Source organism: Palaemon carinicauda, chromosome 41 (assembly GCF_036898095.1).
Source record: "Palaemon carinicauda isolate YSFRI2023 chromosome 41, ASM3689809v2, whole genome shotgun sequence".
In the NCBI taxonomy this organism is placed as follows: Eukaryota; Metazoa; Arthropoda; class Malacostraca; order Decapoda; family Palaemonidae; genus Palaemon; species Palaemon carinicauda.
In genome coordinates this window covers 26,378,052-26,400,695 of record NC_090765.1, presented here as the reverse complement: position 1 = coordinate 26,400,695, position 22,644 = coordinate 26,378,052, and the positions used below count along the sequence as shown (strand labels likewise).

Below are 22,644 nucleotides of genomic sequence, written 5' to 3'. Positions count from 1 at the left end.
TGCTCCTCCACTGCCACAACACCGATTGTTCCAAATTTTCTTGTATACCTTTAAGAGGAAAAGCTCCTCTCGGTCTTGTCCGTGAAAATTTATTCCTCAGCCTTGAGTCTCATCTGTAGACTGAAGGGAGTTAATATTTCCTCTGCGTTGAAGTTGCTCTCCCCATACGGAGGTCTGAGCTTATCTGTCCTCAGTCAGAAGTTAGAACTCCTCCATAGGACGTGGTTCGTGTCCTTTGGTCCATGAAGGGAACTCCTTATGAGCTAATACAACAGGCATCAGATCTTCACCTGACTCTGAAGACAGTTTTCCTTCTAGTTTTGCCCTTGGCCAAGAGTAAGTGAATTCCATGATCTTAACTATGATGTCTCCTATTCAAGGGGATGGGGAGAGGTAATGCTCTCCCTGTGTTTATTGCTAAGACTAGAAATCCGGGAGTAGCGGATCCTAGAATACTCTTCGAGTGAGAGTATTTCTCCGCAATATTACAATGCTAACCCTCATGTTCCTACCAGAACCACACAAACTAGTTTACAATCGACTTACCTTGGAGGACGTAGAAGATCAACGCCCCATTATTTTAAAGTTCCCCCATAGTTATATAAACTTTCCCCCCAGGACTCATAATGACAAAGCCTGTACCTACGCAAATAGCAAACCTATTAGTTTTTGATCACCCTAACACCAGCTCTTGGACTATGTCCACAACGCTTCAAAGGTCACGCTTCGACACTTTGTTTCGGGAAGTCACTTCCTCATCTGACATAGATGAGGTCACTTTGTTAGACATAATAGACAAGGCCCAAGCTGTAGGTGTCCTATGTGACAGGATACTGAGAACTCCCTCTCATCTTGTAAATCAAGCTCTGAGCGAGACTTCACTCCATTGCTAGAGGCGAATGTTCATATGTCTAACCTCCGCCTCCCCCATTGTTTCTGGCCCCGAAATGGCAAACACAGTGGTAGCAGCTGTGTCTGTAATCCAAGCCTGCTCATGGATAGATCATTGGTCTGGAGCAGTCTCCGCTCTGTGGTAAAAGAAAACTTAAGAGAATACAGGTAGTTGTCGACTTACGACAGAGATAGCGACCGATAGATGCGTCGTAAGTGGATTTCGTCATATGTCGAACTAAAAAAAGTGAAGTTTCCGTAGATATATTATGATGCGGCAATAATCTCGATCATATTTTATCAATATGTTCTTACTGTCTATCATTATTCCATTTTCTTGTTTCATTGGATATATGCTCTATTAATGCATTTTTGTAGTCTATTTTTCAATTTTAGAAGCATTTTACCAATCGAGAAGTACATAGAATTTTGTTAACCTTTGGTTATGATCAGCTGATCTGTAAGTGCCGCTACCTACTGTATCAAAATATGGCGTACATACGTATGGTAGGCCTATATATTTTTTTATTTTTTATTTTTTAACTTATTAGAAATATCTTCTTGATGAATATCACATTAGCACCAGTATGTTACATGAAATCAGTTTGCATACAGTTCATCTTATCATTAGGTATAATGCGAAATCGTTTTAGCTCTTTCTCTGTGCTCGTGTGCCCGCTCGCTCTTGCAATCGCATACGGGTAGTTCATTTTTAAAGCTTCATACAGTATTCAAATTTTAGTTCAATATTAAGCCTTCATATTTCATCAGACATTATTGTGTGTAATTGTGGTTTATGAAAGCATGTTTATATTTGATTTTTCCATTTCTTGATCATATTAATAATCAAGAAATACTTTTGATTTACTTTCGGTTGGCATCAGCTGATCTGAAAGTTACGCTGCCGTATTACGATTGTGCGCACATATAGTATGAATAACACTGATTTATATAATTTTCTTGACATTCAAAATGTCTTCGTAATGAATATTTCAATAGTGCCAATATGTTATAGGGTATCACATTTTCCATACAGTTCTTTTATAGACCTTACTATTAGTTATAAAAGAAATTCATTCTCTCTCTCTCTCTCTCTCTCTCTCTCTCTCTCTCTCTCTCTCTCTCTCTCTCTCTCTCTCTCTCTCTCTTTTGATTTTTAATTAATTTAAATCTTCACATTTTGAAAATTATTAAAAAATTCTTTATAACATTACTCGATGTTTCGATTATGGGAATAGTAACGCATCGGAACGAAGTCACTTGATTTGCCTCTCACCTTCCGCCAAAAATATGACGTCATCGACTTTTTTTTCTTAGATTTACGGTAAGTTGTACTAATCTCATAACTAATGATACAGACCACTAAGACACTTGATTTCTTTACTCGGTGTTTTGATGATGGGAATGCTGTAATAAGATTACTCGGTAACACAATGAAAGTAAATCATTCAGTTTGTCAGCATGCTTCCGCCAGATACATGACTTCACAAGACACGTGACGTAAACTCTACAAAGAATGACTTGCAAAATATGTAAATTCGTTTTCTTTTTTCTTGCAAGAAATGAAAAGAAAATACTACCTTACCAAGCAAAAGTATTTCATTTTTATAATGTAAAAGTAAATATATTATTTTCAAGAAAATATTTGGCCTATTAGTATACTTTCTTTAGATAAATATCGATCTATTATTGAAGATTAAATAAGACTAGTGTACAGTCAAATTTACGCTACGTAGTATTTATGACAACCAATACAGACCCACAAAATACTTTGTATCGTTACTTAATATTTTGATAATGGGAATAGTAATACTAATCATTAGCCTATTGGAAAGAAATCACTGTATTGCCCGGTCACTTTCCGCTGGTGATATGACGTCACCAGTCATATAATATGAACTCGACTGATATTAAATCTTTTCTTAATGTATTTTTACTGAAAATAGATACTTTATATTAAAAATTAAAGAAAATAAGAATTTACCAGGATAAATCAGTTTATTTTTATACAAGAAAATAGATTATTTTCAAGGAAATATTCGTCCTATTTCCGATAGACTTGTGACGTCATCACCCTGATAAAAAATTGTCGTAAAGTTAAATCGTCATAAGTCACAAAGGTCGTAAGTAGAGGAATTATCCAGATCTGGAACCAAAACTTTAGAATTGTCTTTATATCAGAACGATTACTTCAAGGGTAATTGCATTCTAAAGAGGCGGGATGTTGTCCTAGCCAGATGCGCCACACACTTATCTCCCAGGGATGCATTAGCCCTGAGAAATTCAAACTTAGTAAGTTCCCCTTCTCTTTTCCCACCCTCTGATGTAGCTATGTCTATAGAAAAGGTGGAGAGGCTAGGTCAAGCTCCAATGATAAGAAGGGCGTGGCACCAAGGTTGCCTGCTTCCCAACAACAGCTAAGGAACTTGCCTTTCAAACCAGTTCCACAGCAAAGAAAACTTTTACCTTCAACTGACACGCAACAACCCAGGAGGCAAGCCCCCCAAACATACCTGTTGGAGAGGCCATCCTTCCGCAAGAAAAGAGCACGGTTGCAGAGGCTCCTGCTTGGGAGAGCATGTCTCACAGCTTACCATGAGTGTGGAGATGCCTACAAAGCTTTTGGTAAAGTTGGCTAGACTTCGGGGCTGACCCTTGGACAATGGAGGTTCTCTGTTCAGGATATTGAGTCCCTTTAATAGCCTGTCTGCCACCCCTGACCAGTACTTTGACTATCCAACAGTTTTATTTGAAATTCTCAGTAAAAGACCTCCTTTTGTTAGAGGAAGTCTTCAAATTGTTTACCAAAGGAGCCGTGGAGGAAGTCTTACGCAACTCTCCAGGCTTCCTCAGCAATCTATTCCTGGTAGAGAAGCTAATGGGAGGTTGGAGACCCATCATAGGCCTCTCCCATTTGAACCTATATATGCTAAAAATTTCAAAATGGAGACTCCAGCCACTGTTCTCTCAGCTATCAAAAAGAATTATTTCCTTCTGACCATAGACTTGAAAGACGCGTACCTTCCGGTCCCCATCCATCCAGCCTCGAGGAAGTGCCAAAGGTTTCTCTTTTGAGGCAAAATATTTCAGTTAAGAGTGCTATGCTTTGGCCTATCAACAGCCCCTCAGGTCTTCACCAAAATCTTAACTCTTGTCTTAGCCTCAGTTCATGCTATGGACATCAGACTTTTGATGTACCTGGACGACTTGCTTCTTGTAGCGAATTCCCGAGCTCTTATGTTAAAAGACAGGGATCTATTCTTGGATAATGCAAGGAGTTAGGGATCCAACTGAACCTGCTGAAGTCCAGCTTTTTCCCCCAGCAATCCATCAGGTACCTAGACATGAGCATAGACTCTGTTTAAGCCAGAGGTTTTCCATCCACTATCAGAATCTCGAGATTTGGAGAAATAGCAGTGACCTCTCTGAAAGGGAAACTTCTTCCGGCCCACTCGTGGGCAGTAACCCGTTGAAGAAACTTGACCCTTTTGGGGGAATGCATCTTTGCTCAGTGCAGTGGGCCCTGAAGAACCATTGGTCACAGAGCACCTTGCAACCCTTCTGTCCATACCTCAGGAGGTAGTAGAGGATCTCCTTTGGTGGCTTAATAAGGAGAACCTGTTAGCAGGAACCCATTTCAGGATTTTCCACAATTCCTCCTGTTCTCATATGCTTTTCTACAGGAGTGGAATGCTCACCTAGGAAGGGAGCAAATCTTAAGCCTATGGTCAGAAGAGGACAAGGCTTTTCACATCAGTTTATTGGAAATGAAAGCAACACAACTAGTGTTACTCCACTTCTCAAGGACCGAAAGGTCATTCCGTGGTGCTGATGATTGACAACTGCCCGGTAGTGACCTACATCTTCAATCAAGGAGACGCAGTCTTTAGCCATCTCTTTTTTGGCAAGATTTATCCCTGGGAAGAGGAAGGTCATTGCAGACCATCTGAGAATGGTCTTTGCTTCCTCTAGTGGGGAAGAGACTTTCAACTTTGTGGTATTCCCTGTCTCTGGGCATGTTTGCCACTCACCTGAATCACAAAATCCTGGTGTATTGCTCTCCAGTCTCAAACAAATCTGCAGTAATGGAAGATGCATTTCAACACCCATGGGATGGACCAGACCTTTATGCCTTTACACCATTGTCTTTTGTTCCCAAATTTGTGATCAAAACCCTGAATCTTATTGAAAACGATATCATATTTGACTCTGGTGACAATCTTGTCTCTCAAATAGGTAAATGATGGCCTGAATGACATGTTACTCTGTCCCGTAAGAGCAGTACATAGATATCTGAAAAATATGCAGTATCTTAGACCTAAAATCTCCAATTTGTTTGTGAACTGGGTGCTCCAAAAAGAAAGTATCCAGAAACACTTGTCTCTTTCTGTTTAAGAGAAAAAGTCATGGGAGCTTATAAATCCTCAGGTTAAGTGTCGAGCACATGATATATGTGTATGTGGTTTTGCCACAATCTTATCATTCTGCAAAAACCACTCTGTAGCGCAGGTCCTTAAAGCTGGTATATGGAAATGACAAACCACTGTTACTGACCATTATCTTAAAGGCCCTATTGTTGCAGCACAACAAATAATCTAATTGTAAGCTCGAACGGGACACGTAACTTTTTTTATATCCCAGGCATCATTTATTCTCTGCATTATAAGGGTATGTAATGGATACTAAGGCAGATGGTGATCTTCTTAGAACTTGAAGCTTTCACTTTGAATTGACCCTAATGCAAATAAGAATGCTTTGAATTTTTAGTTTTTGATGGTACATTTGATGTAATGAATATTCAATATTATGTAACACTTGTTCATATGACTTCACCCCTCGAAAAGATGATCTCCAGACTAGAACGTACTGCCTTGCCTTTTTACTAGCCGGCTACACTGTTCACAAATTATTCACTTTGATCTCTGGTAATCACTTATGGTAATTGCATTTATTAAAAAGGAAGGGCATACCTCTTAATGGAGACTTTCTCCCACCTAAGAAAGACTCCCATAAATGACTCAAAAGTTTTTATCCTCGTAGGAGTCGACTATAGATTTTAAGAACAGTTTTTACTTTTTCCCAGCTATTTATCAAAGACCACGCCTGAACCACCCCACAATTCTTTGAACAGGAGAGTGTAAGGAAGTAACCAAGCGTCATGAACAGGCTTCCTTCACTGCATGCACAGTGGTTGCTTAGCAACGAAGTATCATGCAATCAATTTCCTTTGTCTGGTCGTAGAAAACGAGACTAGGAGTAACCTATATAAATGACTCCGATTTGTATAGCTTGGAAAAATACAAATTGTTTTTAGAATTTTTATTATTTTGAACCCCATGTACTGTACTAATAGCAGAAATCCCCATTAACAAAGCTACAGATTTTAATAAAAAAAATCCTGTTTTGCTCGTTTTGTCATCTTGCCACCTACCGCAGAAACCCCCTCCCTCCTGATAGCTCAGAAAAATACTGATAGGTGATGCTTCTGTAGTGTCGTAAATTTCTTGTTCAAACAGAATAAAGGGCTAACTTTTATATTCTAAACCTCTTAGATATTTGTTTTTAATATTGGGATATACACTGTAATTAAACCTCTTATTTTATTTATCATGTTAATAATGAAAGAGTATGTCAGAGACGTGTGGTTGACATATATTTAGCCTTATAATGGGAAATGGAAGCAAAGTCCATGTTCGAACAGAGGCTGTAGTACAAAGTTACAACTCGTTCCTTTGTTAAGTGTGCATTCACCCATTTGTTAAGTTTGTCTATTAATGATTTTTATTCAGTCAATTGTACAATATTTTCAAATGTATGAATATACACTCATTTTGTTGTTCCGTTTTCTCCTCATGTGTTGAGCAAAATTAAATTTGGAACATATATTTGTTAGAATTGAATTAGTCAAAATTGTATAAACAATTTATTATAGACTAGCTTAGGGGCTAAGGAGCGTAGTGAAACATGTTCCACTTGTCAGAACATAGGAGCAGTGAGATAATGTTAAATTGCAAGTAAAAAGCAATTGAAGTGAGTGATGAATTAGAAAATTAAAATAACACCAAAATACTATTCTATGGGGCTATTACATATAGAGAACCATATTCCACTAGCCAGAATATGGGAAGAAGGAGATGATGTTAAATCATGAGCTAAGTGATCTACAGCTTTAAATACACTCGATTAAATAAGGAGGCTATTTTAGTATGGTGGACACAGCTGCAAACGACTACATCGGAAATGAGATTAAAAAATCATGTTTCCTATATGCCTGGAAGTTCTGGAAAACAAAAGCTAATACTGTATTGAGTTTTGATTATAGTGACTATTTTTGTTATTGCAAGGACTGTTTTTATGATGATGACGGCAGGAAACAACATGGTTCCAAAAGTTAATTTAGATATTTAATTAACTGATACATAATTTTAAGGGTTTCAAATATTCTTGATGATACTTATCATAAACTTGTAGCTTTTCAGTTATGGTAGCCAATCCATCAAAATAAAAAAATGGATTTCTGCCTGAAATCATTATAAAGAATATTCAAAACTACAAAATACACTATATGTCTTACTGTTTATTGCACCACTCTAGAATCTTGCAGATTTTTTTGTAAAGTATTAAGTTAATGATTACTTTTTTGTATATAAAGGTAATGCAGAACTTTGCAAATAATATTCAAATGTATCACCAATATTTTTTTTCTTCAGCATTTGGTGTGTTGAGGGATGCTTCCTATTCTAGTATCATTCCAGAGGATACATACACCAACATTAGTATTAAGAACAGTGAAGGATCCTGTTGTTATGACAACATGTGGCTCAATCCTCATACTCGAAGAATCTATACAGGTCAGTATGTTTTAATTACATGTTAACTTGAAAGGTATTCCTTTAAACCAGGAAATCTTGTGCCCTGAGTCCTTTTTTAAGAATACAAATGCAGGTAGTCGTTGACTTACGACCGAGATAGGGACCGAGAAACGTGTCGTAAGTCGATCTGGACGTATGTTGAACTTGAAAAGTGAAGTTTCCGTAGATTTATTATTCTGCGTCATGATTCGGTAATCATCCAAGTCCTGTTTTATCAATATTTCCTTCCTGTATATCATCATTTCATTTTCTTGTTTCATAGGATATCATATGCTCTGCTAAAGTATTTTTGTATTCTAGTTTACAATTTCAGTAGCATTTTAATAATCAACAATTACTAACTTTTCTTATTTACCTTTAGTTGTAATCAGCTGATTTCAAGGTCCCGCTATAGTATCGAGGAATACACACATCATTTATATAATTTCTGAACTTATTCAAAATATCTTGCATCAGCACCAATATGTTACAGGATATCATAGTTTTCATAGTTTGTTTATAGCTGTTATTATCAGTTGTCATATGAACACATTCTCTCTCTTTTTCAATGTGTGTGTGTGTGTACATGTAGTTCATTTTTAAAGCTTCATACAGTATTTGATTTGTAGTTCATTATTAAGCCTTCATTTCTTGTCACTATACAAACCCTCGATATTTGTAGGGATATTGATTTTGGCAAAGCAGAAAGACGAGCCATGAGACTTTCAAGTGAGAGATAACCACCCCAACTGCTAGTTAGCACCCCCGCCGGCTAGCCCACTCACTCTCACACCTGGGCTGAGCACCCACGTTGCTTTTGGCTATGTGAGATAGACGTTGTCTCTCTCCTCCCCAAACTTAACTGGCTCTTTAACTTGTTTTTTCTTATATTCTTATATAGAATTGTTTTTTTATCTATGAAAACATTCATGTTATGTTTTTATATATATTTAAGCTTTCTTTTCATTATGGTAAATGTTGCTGCTTGTGTGACATCATAGGGGAGCCGGTTTTTGAGGGCGGATAACTTTCTCTTAAGATCTTCCCCCGCTTTGATGCTGGACAATCTGTAGGCTGGTGGCCTCTGCCACTGGGGAGATGCCCTCTTGTGATACTCCTCCGTTTGGATGTTAACATCGCTCTCTCCCTGTGAGTTCTTTGGAGGAAGACCACTTGCTGCCTACCTAGAGCTTGTCTTCGGTCATGCTCTTCCTTGCTGACCACGCTGCTCCCTCATTATGTGGGCAGCTGGAAGATCCTCTGTGGGAGAACATCTTTCCCGTTACTCGGGTTAGGTTGCTGTTCCGCAGGTTTTTTCTTCAGTAATTAAGTTGAAATAATAATTATTTGTAATTTAACTTTATCATTCGTCGCGGCACTACTTCATGCGGTGATGGGACAATGGCCATTCTTAGCCAGCGGAGGGATTGCATAGTCTTTAGCTTGTCTGTCCCCCTTTCTCATGGGTGGGTTTAGTGGTTCTCCTAAAGAAGTTGTTTCGTCAGCTGATTAATTAATTGTATGTATGTGTATATATATATATATGTATGTGTATATATATGTATGTGTATATATATGTATGTATGTGTATGTATGTGTCACCGCGGCTCAAGACACATGAGACAGGCGGCTTCTCCGATGTTGGTTGCATCGGGTGAAAACAGTGTGGGCCAAGTGTGTGTGCGTGGCCGTTGCAAAGCCACGACCACCCAAAACAATATACCCAGCTACTGGCATTCTGTCGTTTCCTCCACCCTTCTTCATCTTGGGACTTAACAGCCACATCAGGCATAAGCACCCACCCCATAGATGGGAGGCTGATGGCTAACGACAGAACCCAGTACTCGGACACGAGTGGGCGCCGACGACGTATGTATGTGTATATGTATGTATATATATATATGTATGTATGTGTATGTTTTGCTAATGTATTTATATAGGTAAGGCTACCGTGTTTTCATATAAATAAACTGTACTGAAAGTCAAAAAAACAAGAATTTACCCGCCACTAGAAATGACCCTTTTTGGCAGGTGTCCTATGAGCTTGGGGACTCCGCCCACTCAACACCTGACCCAAGCCCAGGTAGCTGGTAAGGGAGTGTCATTGTTCTCTAAATCTCTATATGTATATTCGTACATTTACTTTCCCTATAAAATGTAAAGAAACCTCTCTCAATAAATCAGTCCTCTGAAGAAGTATAACGAAACTAGTCGGGACTTTAGCGTATATTTCGTATTTTCATTTTCCCTGTGGTTCTTCTGCATATATATATATATATATATATATATATATATATATATATATATATATATATATATATATATATATATATATATATATGTGTGTGTGTGTGTGTGGGGTATATATATATATATATATATATATATATATATATATATATATATATATATATATATATATATATATATATATATATATTTATATATATATATATATATATATATATATATATATATATATATATATATATATATATATATATATATATACTTATTATTTAACTATTATTATTTATTTATTATTTATTTGGTTATTTATTATTATTATTATTACTACTTGATAGGCTATAACCCTAGTTGGAAAAGCAGGATGCTATAAGCCTAAGGGCCCCAACAGGGAAAATAGTAGTATATTATCTTATTTCCTTTCCTCACTGAGCTATTTTCCCTGTTGGAGCCCTTGGGGCTTATATTATCCTGCTTTTCTAATTAGTGTTGTAGTTTATTAAGTAATAATAATAATGATAATAATTATGATGATAATATCGGCTATTAAAGCTAATTTTTTTATTGTCTGATACTGATACCAGATACTCATAGTGGAGGCTGATATCGATACTGGTGTCATTTCAGTGGTCAATACCAATACTCTTAAAAAAGGCCGATATCACCGATACTATCAGCACATCGCCAATAAACACTAATTTGGAACATACATCCAGAGAAACCATTAGATGTTTTACCCCTCACAATGGTTAATTAAAACCCATTTCTTTCCCTGTGCAGAAATGCTAATCAATCGAATAAGTATTAACTGATAATGCAATAAACACATCACAATCTGTAAGGGAAGGTACACGTTTTGACGAAACCCTTTGTCGGAGAAAACTGAAGAATGGGAAACTTCTGTCATACTTCTTACTGCTGACTGTTAGTGTTTTATTACTTTACCGAGGTATATATTTTTTAAAAGGAAAGAAAATTGGAAATTTTTACATAAAAGTATTTTAGGTAAACATCTATAAACAAAAAGTTTTTCAGGTAAACATCAATAAACCAAGCTTCTGAATAATAAGCAAGTGAGTATAGAAATAAAAAAATTATTAAATTTTTTTTCCTCCAACAGGTAACTGGGGTGTCATCAGGCAAGGCTTGACCCATCTTGCTATCCCTCGTGGTTGGGGTTGGGGAGGTTATGTTAGCGACCATTGTCCTGTCTACTGTGATATTTACGCTTCCAGAGACCCTGACCCTGAACCATCTGGAATTGCACAGCTAAATGGTAACATTGGTGACCCGACAGTAAGAGATGAGTAATCTTGTTTTTCACCTACTACCTTCATGATCATTTTAATGTTTTACTGCCGTCTTCTATTTATGTACATAGGATATACAGTATGTTGATGTAAAAATATGCTGGTTGTCATCTATCCATGGAGAATTCAATTTTTTATCTAACTGCAATTGCCTTATTTAGAAATATCGAAAATATGAGATTTAGGGATATTTGTTTCCGTATTTAGCTGGTGAGTAGTTGCATTGTTTTTCTTTTGATATACTCAGGGTTTACACAGTCTTGACATGATTACTTACTACATCTGCGATAAATATCAGATCCACTGTGATATGCTATTGCCTGCATTAGGTAGATCACTTAATTTTTTCACCAATGTGTTCCATTATTTTTTTTTTTTTTTGTAGTGAAGAAATTGAAGCCCAACTAATAACCTTAGAAACGTTATGGGTAATGAAAGAACTAAGTTAATGAGTTTAGCAATGTCCAATGGATTAGATTTTATTTAATTTTTGGTGAAAATAGGGTTAAGGTAAAAAAGAAAATTCAAGAATTAAATGTTTCTGAACTGAAACTAGGCAATATTTTTTTTTTTTGTGAGCATACATCAGTATTTTTAACTTGGTACAAAACTGCGTTGTATTAAACTCTTTTCTAATAGCATTTGCATATTAAAATGGTATTAGTGCAGTATTTGATATTGTTGAAGGAGATATATTCCTTTAAGTGATAGCAGAAGGCAAGATAAGTTATACCAGTAAATAAAAATCCTTTCCACGTACCTTTTGGTGAATTTTTTTTCAGAAGCTACTGGAACATGATTGGTCTTACTAGAGATAAAAAGTTCTTTAATAGTTTTGGAAGTGGTATACTGTTCTTACTACCTATATTAACCAAAATTGAAATATGACAAAGTCATGATATATTGGTTGTGATTAAGGTTTTAAGAAGGGACAAGTATTTACATTTTAGGAGAGGAATGTTTTTACCCATTGTAGTTGAATGTCTTAAAGGTTGTCATATTTTATTATATTTGTGTGTGCAAGGTTCTCCATGCAAGAATTAATTAACTTAGAAAATTCAAATAGCTACTGTTTGATAAAGTAACAATTTATTTATTTTAGATTTCATAGATGCTGTAAGGTATACAATTGCTCTCTAACTTGAGAGAAATATGTTTAGTATGATTCTCAGTCTGTGTTAGTGAAGTCTATGGAGGTTTTGGATGCTGTTCAGTGAAATAGTTTATTTATTAATAAATTCAAAACAGGAATCCTATACTTTTGTTAAGGCAGACTTTTTAGATAGAAATATTGAGTGCAAGGAGTTTTTCTGGCCGTCAATCTTGCAAGAAAGAAATAGTGCAAAAGCCTCAGTACAATAGAACACCAATCAGTCATTAACAGTTCTAGTATATAGTTCATATTCAAATATTGGATTTTTATGATGTATGTGACTGTTACCAGATATACCAGCTGGGAATTATAGTTTTGAATTTATAAATTTCACAGTGGTTACACAGCATTTGCAAATTGATAGAATGAATTTAGTTGTTGAAAAGAAAATAATTTTGGAAGATTTCCAAACAGTTTCATTTGTAATGGACTGTTGTTGTTCTATTAGAGTATTATTTTTTTAAGAAAGCACATTTAATTGCTTGTTAAAATATACACATTATCAAACCATGCAGCATCAGAAGCATTATATTTGTGAAAATGCTTTGGAGTAAAAAAAAACTTTTGGTTACAGTGAAGTATGCACAAGCTGTTTTAGTATTTCCATCCCAGCTTTGACATTTTAAGATATAAGCATTGTAACATTATGTATCAGATTATAGGGGGTTGTTGCAATGCATGTCATAAATACAATATTTGTTATTGTTAAAACACTGCATTTGTCAGGAAGTTGCCTTGTTGGTTTGACTTTGAAGTTCAAAGCGTCCATACTAATTTATATAAGGTATAAAAAGACAAGGTATTATTTTGTAAATTGCATGAATAGTATTGCTGATATCCAGTTGTAGTTGGTAATTTTTTACCGTTCGGTAATATTTATATATATCATTAGGCTGTATCTAGAGTTTTTCAGATTTTTATAGTTTCCCTACTCCCTTTCTTAAATTATGAATTTCTTTATCTTCCCTTTTTAAATTAATTCTTTACTCTCATATATTACAGAGCTACATAAAGAGATAAGCATTAGATTTAAAATAGCATGTATAGTTAGTGACAATGTTATATTATTTGTTATCTGTAGTATGTTTAAGAATATTGTATATAAATTATGTATAAAGTTTGTAAGTACTTGGGAAATATATTTGATAGTAATTATGATAGTTATACTCTATTTTGTTTTGATTTCATCATATAGTAGTTGCATTTACATTTTATCTGAAACTCCATAGGTTGTTTTATTGTTGTAAATTTAAAAGAAATTATAAGTCTTGAATACTGCTAGTCAGTTTTATACCATTACATGCTATATTTGATACATTACAAGAGTTTCACATATGCCTCTGTAGTGGCTAAATATATGTCGTTTTAGTTAGTCTAGTGAACAATAAAGTATGTCTTCTTTTGTAATTAGTACAGTGATACCTCGGTAGTCGAACGACTCTATACTCGAACAATTCGGAGTTCGACCAAAATTTTCGAGAAATTTTTGCTGCGGTGCTCGACCAAAAATTCGGTACTCGACCAGCCGAACACGTGACGACCGCATGGGCTTTGTGATGATCGCGCCATCTCGGCCACTCTCGCTTGTTCGGGAAGCATCAGTTCTCTCGAGAGCGTCACTCAGACAACGCGCGATCAGCATTCGTTGTGATTTAGTGATTTTCAGTGCTTTTAATTGCTTTTTTAGCTTTCATAATGAGTCCCAAGAAAGTAATGAGTGTTAAGGGGAAGGAGAAGAGGAAAACAGTGCGAACAACGATCGAGTTGAAGAAGGAAATTATAGCGAAATATGAGAATGGTGTACGAGTGTCCGATTTAGCGGTAGAATACGGAATGGCGAAGTCGACCATTTCTACGTTTTTAAAGCATAAAGAAATGATTAAGAAGGCGAATGTTGCAACGGGAGTTACGGCGGTAACTAAGCAAAGGCCACAAGTGATTGAGGAGATGGAAAAGTTGCTTTTAATATTTATTAAAGAAAAACAGTTGGCCGGGGAAAGTGTTAGTGAAGTGTTCATTTGTGAAAAAGCGTTGCATATCTATGAAGAATTAGTGAAGAAAAGTCCGAGTACCAGTGAAAGTGATTCATTTACATTTAAAGCGAGCAGGGGTTGGTTTGAAAAGTTTCGTAATAGAACAGGTATTCATCGTGTTACTAGGCATGGGGAGGCAGCTAGTTCGGATCAAATTGCAGCCGATAAATACGTGGGGGAATTCGATCGGTACATAAATGAACAAAATTTGATCGCACAACAAGTCTTTAATTGTGATGAGACTGGGTTATTTTGGAAGAAAATGCCAGCCAATACGTACATTACCAAGGACGAGACGAAGATGCCAGGTCACAAGCCAATGAAAGATAGGCTAACATTGTTGCTGTGTGCAAATGCAAGTGGCGATTGCAAGATCAAACCCTTGTTAGTGTACCACTCGGACAACCCCCGGGTGTTCAAACGAAATAATATTTGTAAAAGTGCACTACCAGTTATGTGGCGCTCGAACACTAAATCTTGGGTCACAAGACAATTCTTTACTGAGTGGATAAACGAAGTGTTTGCCCCCCAGGTTAAGGCTTACCTCATTGAAAAGAGCTTGCCAATGAAATGTCTTCTGGTTATGGACAATGCTCCTGCACATCCTCCAGGTCTCGAGGATGACTTGAAAGAAGAATACAGCTTTATCAAAATCAAATTCTTGCCCCCCAATACTACTCCCATACTCCAGCCCATGGACCAACAGGTCATTTCAAACTTCAAAAAACTCTATACCAAGGCCCTTTTCAGAAAGTGTTTTGAAGTGACCAGTGACACGAAGTTGACCCTAAAGGAATTCTGGAAGGAACACTTCAGCATCCTCAACTCTGTTAACATGATTGACCAAGCTTGGCGAGGTGTGACCTATAGGACATTGAACTCTGCCTGGCGTAAGCTGTGGCCATCATGTGTCACAGAGAGGGAGTTTGAAGGTTTCCAACCAGAGGCGGGTCCAAGCACTGCTACCCCTGTAATTTCTGATGACACTGATGTCGTTGAGGAAATTGTTGTCATGGGCAGGAGTTTGGGGCTTGAGGTCGACAAGGATGATATTGATGAGCTTGTAGAAAGCCATTCTACCGAGTTGACTGTGGAGGAATTGTTGCACCTGCAACAACAACAGCAGCAGGATCTGATTGTGGAGCAGGAATCTTCAGAAGAGGATGAGGTAAGGGAGGATGTTCCAAGTTCTCTCATCAATGAAATTTGTTCCAAGTGGGCAGATGTGCAGGCTTTTGCTGAAAAATACCACCCAGAAATTGCAGTAGCAAACCGGGCAGTGCATATGTTTAATGATAGTGTCATGTATCATTTTCGAAAAATACTGCAGAGGAGGAAGAAACAATTAACAATAGACCAGTTTTTCACAAAAGAAAAGAAAGCTGCTACATCAAAGCCTGTTTCTCCTCCAAAGAAGAGACAAAGAAGAGAAGAAACCCCTGAAATAGATCTGCCCACCCTTTCATTGGAGAGAGAAATAACTCCTGAAGGAGAACTACCCCGCCACATCATGGAAGGGGACTCTCCTTCCAAGCAGTAACCTCCCCCTTCCATCCTCTCCACATCCATCCCTGTATGCCATCGAACCGCTGCTCAAAGGTATGTTCACTACAGTACAGAAAATGGTTTAAAATTGTTTTATTTTAGTACAGTAAATGGTTTAAAATTGTTTTATAGGATTTTCTGACCAATTTCATACACATTTAGATAATTATTGTTGTTTAGGTACACGTTTTATTAATATTTTGGGCCTGTTCGAGTGCTTGGGAACGGAATAGAATATATACCATTATTTCTTATGGGGAAAAAAAATTCGGTACTCGAACAAATCGGAGGTCGAACACGGATCTCGAACGGATTATGGTCGAGTACCGAGGTATCACTGTATATAGATTAAGTGCATGTATAATTTTATTTAGAGGTAAATAATTCTACAGTGTTTCAATTTCATTATAAAACTCCCCTATACCTATTAATTCTCTTTTATGTAGATGATTTTTTTTAGCTTCCTTTCGTAGCAGTACACAATACTGTACTAACTTGCATGCTTATTTATGTTTTGTGTATTTCACTACCTTGAATGGGGAGGAAACAGTAATGAAAAGTGGAATGATATTCCTTATCTTATAACAATAATTTAGATTGAAACAGACTTTGGAGAGAAAAAATTGTACATTTTTGGATAAATGTTGAAGAGCTCAAAATGTAATTATCATCAAACATGTCTGCAGTTGCCATGTGATTATCGTGGTATTTTGTAATAAGAAGTAAACATTAGTGTGTGCAGTTTTACTACTATTCATAAATATGAAGTAAAAATTAGTGTTTGCTGTTTTACTACTATTCATAAAGTTTGTTTGTTTTGTACTCTTTTTAATGAAGAAATATATCAGTTTGAAAAATTTAATGTATATCATCAAAGTCTTACGTAGAATTATAACTTATCTCATTAGCTTTGTGTCAATCCCCATACATACAGTGTCATTTACTTCTATTTTATACATACTCAGCCAGCCTGGGTGGTGAAAACTTTGTTCAAACAACTCATGGCACCACCTTATCATTACAGCATTCAATGTGTTGTTCTACTTTATGAAGTTTCAGTTATAGAAACTTGAGCTGCTTATCCGCTCTGTTGGTATTTTATGACTGAGCCAATTTAGAATTGTGCACAGACCTTTTTATCACAATATTATATCTCTTATTGATAATCTTTCATATATCTTTACATACTGCGCAGACCATTTTTTTTAGTTTCTATATCTTTCTTTTTTTTATTCAACAACTCTTTTTACCCATGAAGAAAAATTGTCATAAGTCTATTCAGAGAATCAATCATCTGCTCCCCAAAATGTTTAGTGTCTTTCATATAGATTTTTAGTACCTTTTGCTTCCTTTGCCTAATACTTTTTCCTTGTGTCAAATGTTTGTAATTTCCAATCTCTAATATCTGTGCAATTCAGTAATTTCTATTCTTCTCTCAATATTGTTCTTCTTTTTCATCTTTTATTCTTCCTGCCCTACATGTTCCTCTTGATCATGGTAATATTGACTTTTAATTTCATGTTTTTTTATTCCCATTTTTTTACAAAGTATATACTTAACCCTTTGCGTGCCAATCTCTTACCAGAATAATATGGAACTTGAGCTCTATTCCTTTCTTTTATTTTTACTTAACAGTCCAAAAACTATACGAGATGAGACTTAGCAGAACTTTTTATTGTGTAGTGGAATAATGTTACATATTTAGTCAAATTTTCAAATAAAGGAATAATAACAGAAAAAGAAAAATTACTATTAATGACTGATGAAAAATATGGCCAATGACATCAAAGGGAGTTTACAAAAAAAAATGGACCTAAAATATGTCCAAAGGCAATCCAAGCGATAGTAAAAAAAATAAAATACTACATCCTAACATATTTCATGTTCCTACCATTTGTTGAAAGCTTTATTTTTTATGCTTTATTTTTTATACATACATACCACATTCTTTAATATTTTCAAATTCTTTTAAACCCATTTCATAAATATATCATCCACTCCCTATCTCTGAAGTTGCGCTATTTTTTTCTTATAAGAATTCATGAAATCTGTCTCACTCAATCAAAACATTTTGACACATCGTTCAAGGTATGCTATGCAGTACAGTGTTGTACTTTGGTAGTTCTTAATTTCTCTCTTTAATTTTTATACAAAGTAATCATTTTCTCGTTAATTTATTCCACTGGGATGTCCTTTGTCTCATATAAGACATGAATTTAAGCATAATGGGCAGTCACTATATTGTACATATTTACGACATATTTCAGCGCCTGTTTTGTGAATTGCCATACCTCTTCAATTCATACATGATTCAGCTCTGCATCTTTTATCTTTGTTTTAAAGTCCTTCCGAGTATTGACTGTCATAACGTTGAATGAAATTCTCGATTTAGTTTTAGCTCGGTGTCTCTTTCTTGCATGATCATGTAATGGTTCTTTTATATCAATCCTAACTTCAATTTAATTCCTCTTGTATTCAACTTTCCCTTTTGTTCCTGTTGTATTTTGCTACCTGTCGTATTTTCCTACAGCCTTTTCTATTTTAGCCTTATAACTAATGTAAAAATCTAACCATCTCTTAACTTCACAAAAACTTTTAGTAGAACATATTTGTAAGAATTATAATTAATTGTTCTAGGATATAATTTTTTGAATAAACTGCTTAAGTTGCTTATTCAATGATTACACTTTGATTGGAAATCCTTTGAACCCGAAGCTACAATAGTTTGATGAACTTACTTTTGCTTCTTATTGATGAAATGCTTTTTTCATATATGGCTTCGAATTGTAGGGATACAGGTCGTGTTCATCTTCCTCTAGTTTTGGTTATTCATGTTGAAATTTTTTAGGTGAAATTGTTTTGATTCATTGTCATAATTGAAAATGGGAGACATAAAGTTTATTTTTGTCTACTGGGGAAAATAAATGTCATATGTTTATAATTGCTTACTTTGGTCGTCCTTACTTTATTTAAGCTAAGATATTGATGTTACTACCAAGTAATAAGATTTGGGGTTGAATACTTTTGTGGGATATAACAGTGTTTGAAGACCAACCTTGGCAGATAGATTCTGTTTGTAAGGCATCTTTAAACTTGGTTCGTAACAGGTAATTACGTCTGTCATTTTGAAATTTTATGAACATGTTAGGGTTGAAAAGGTTTTTGTTTAATTGACTTATGTTTGTTTTATCATTGTTATAAGAGTCAGTTCAATACAACAGGTCTATAGCATTAATAATTTTATTTCTTTTTATTTAGCATAAGCAAGATAGCATTTGCAAACTCCACACTGATAGGAGGGTGGCTATTTATGGAAGGTAAATATTACTTAATGGGATATTACTATGAAATTCTGTATCGAGTATTAAGAAGACGCTGGTCATCACATTTTAGCCCAAAAATGTATCCGGCAACTGTACCACCTTCTCCCCTAATGAGGTATGGATGAAACTTATTTTTTCTTGCATAATTCTGTTTATTACATATACTGTACAGCTAACAAACAAATCCATACTACCTCCCTCCTTCTCCAGCTATCTAAGTATATGGTTTCTAGCAGTCTGAGCCACTTACTTTCAATTAATTTTTTTTAATTAGAATTACAGGTAAGCAGACTAAGTATGGATAAACTTTGAATTAGTCAAATTATATAGTGAAAATCATATACCGTCGCGGTTAAAAGCTTCACCCACCGATGTTCCAACCATCGCTTGAATCTGTTTTTCAGCAATGGTTTTCAAAAGTTTGTCAGTTTGTCTACTCGAAGTTTCATAGATTTTATCAATGATTCATTTAAACAGAAAAATAATCGTTTTGATGAAAATCCAAAGAAAACACATTACCTAAAGAAATGTCTAAATGAAGAAAACATATATCTATAAATTATAAATGAATTAGAAAACAAAATGAGTGTTGAGCATTATCGTTGAACAGATTTACCCAAAGATCTTGGTAACTTGATAACCTTCATTATTTAATTTAGTAAACTTTTATTACAGCAAAATTGTAATTGCCATTTGATATTGTCAAGTATATTAACCATTCTCAATTAAAACCTAAACAATATCTCCTGGTTATTTAATGTGATGTTTTCTGCATATAAAAGATATTTACCACATTTTATAATACAGGTTTAAAATTAAATTCATCGCAACCAATCATAGTATGACGAGATGATAAGGTACTGAGTTAGGTCCACATTTAGTTTATGCTCTCAAAGGCAGTGGGCAATAGACCTATGTATATAAAGAACAGAAATGGCAAAAATGTTATTACAGCTTGCAGTTCTTCATAAAAAGTTAACATTGCATGTATTTTATATTTTAAAGAATACATATGAATTTAAGGACTATCATTGTTTTATCTAGATAACGGATTTTGAGCAAAGCAAAAAATCTGTTTTTGGGTGAGAGTGCCATGCCGTCCTGATGGAAGGTTCCGTTAGGTAGCTTTCTAAGGGATATTTGCTACAGTGATACTCCCAGAGAAATAAACCGAAGGTCTCCAGGATTCTAACTCCTGGCGCAAGTATCCAGTTAAAGATATCGCTAGGGATCAGGGACGTATTTTTTAGATACGACACATAGCAATCTTCACCTCGAATAGATTTAACTCTTGATGTAAGGGGGAAGAATGGCGAAAGAAAGGGGTTGCCGTTCTAGGTACCCGGTGGACCTCCTATCCGTACTACTGCCGGCCGCCATTCCTTTACTTGTCTTTAAGCTGGAATAGCCGCAGATAGAGTAATTTCGGGTGGGTCCATCAGGGCGACATGGCACTCTCCCCCAAAAATAGATTTTTCGCTTGGCTCAAAATCCGTTTTTTGGGCTCGGTCATGTCGTCCTGATGGAAGCATACCAGAGAAATTACTTGAAAGTACTATATCTGTGAGTTTGTGTGTGTGCCTTCTACCTTGAATGGATTCCTTACCTGGTCTCCTAGACCTATATATGATATTCCAGTTAATTGTCATTTCCACTAAGCTTGGAACAGACTTAGTGCTTCCTGCCCCCTGCAGGGAAAGTATCGACTTCGACAATAAGGATTCAAGGTTTGTATTTCCGTAGGAACAAAAGGGAAACTTTTTAGAGGTTACCATGAATTACCTTGGAAATCTGTACTTGGCTCAAGTTTTTTCTATTTATAAGGGTAAAATAAAACCCTGGCATGCTTTATTTAAAAGCAACTGAGGAGTAAAAAATAAGATGCGTATAAATTTTTTTGTGTATTTTGCAATTACATTATTAAATGTGATTGCAACAAAATAAGAATTTGATCCAGCATTCAATCACATCAGGGTTCATATATTGACCTGTAAAGGAAGAATATACATATAATTTCATAATCGGAATAATGCCACTCAATGGAGATGTGAAATCAAATCTGTCTGACTTGCTCAGATTTTGGACATGTATAAACACACTGATGCAAACGTTCACATGGCACTGGTGTTATTGGTCAGATTATGCACCTTTATAGAACTGTCTGTTAATCATCGTAATGATTTGCACTAGAAGGTACGAATACCTATTCACCCAATACACTGTTAAGTCCCAAAACAGTCCACTATTCATCGCAGCACTAGACGATGGGTTTTATGACACTACCCGCCGCCACCACCACAAAGTATTTTATTTCATGTACTGTACTTGCTTCGCATAGTGTTTATAGAAGACCCTGGATGATTTCCACCCAGTATATGAGCGGAGCCTCTCAAAGTCCATGTGTTGAAAGAAATTTAACGAAGAAGCAACTTCTCTTGGATCATGACCTGCGGGTGTGCTGTCAGGATCCGCTCTGTGAATAAAGTAGGTGAGTTTCGCTCACAGTTTTCTTAGGGATAGGTTTGATCCTGAAGTTTCACTTCTGAAGGGCTGTTCTCCCTTGGGATAGGTTTGATCCTGAAGTTTTGCTTCTGAAGAGCTGTTCTCCCTTGGAGTCTGAAGTTCTTTGAAGATAGACCTTTAGACACACTACTGGGCATAGAGAGACATCTTCCTTCAGTGGGCAGATTCTCCAAGGACCCCATCTCTTAGTGGGTAGCTCAGTTTTGGCAAGAAAGGCAGGATCAGGAAAAAGGTTCAGTTCTCCTGTGTCTAGGAACTGAATATGGCCTTCGTCTCTGGATAAGGCCACTATTTCACTAACTCTAGCCCCTGAGGCTATTGCAAACAGAAATATGACTTTCTGTGTTAGATCCTTTAGAGTACAATCATCATTGTTTAGGTTCAAAGCATAGTGCAAGACTTTGTCCAAAGACCATGTGATGGGCTTTGGAAGGGTTGCCGGCTTAAATCTAGCAACTGCTTTTGGGATCTTATTGAAGATTTCACTAGTGAGGTCCACCTCAAAAGCGTACAAAAGTGGTCTAGTCAGGGCCGACTTACACGCCTTAATCATGGTGGAAGCCAGGCCTTTTTCATGTAGGTGTATGAAGAAAGCGAGACAGAAATCTATCGATATTTCTGTTGGATTCCTTGTTTTCACAAAGGACACCCATTTCTTCCAAGGTGATTCATATTGTCTCCTAGTCGAACTTGACTAATACTCTTCAATGAAGTCAACTTTATCCTTCGAGATACCAAACTTTTTGTTTGCTGCTAGGGCGAGAAAAT

At 35.9% G+C, this 22,644-nt stretch overlaps 1 protein-coding gene across 1 annotated transcript in view; it reads left to right on the top strand.

Moving 5' to 3' along the window:
* Nucleotides 1–13,866, top strand: part of LOC137632371 (endonuclease/exonuclease/phosphatase family domain-containing protein 1-like) — an 83,133-nt gene extending 69,267 nt beyond the window's left edge. Inside the window, exons 9-10 of the mRNA XM_068364306.1 lie at nt 7,602–7,742; nt 11,110–13,866. Coding sequence (XP_068220407.1) covers nt 7,602–7,742; nt 11,110–11,300 — 332 coding nt within the window. The 3' untranslated portion in view covers nt 11,301–13,866. The remainder of the gene's footprint in view (nt 1–7,601; nt 7,743–11,109) is intronic.
* Nucleotides 13,867–22,644: the final 8,778 nt, after the last annotated feature.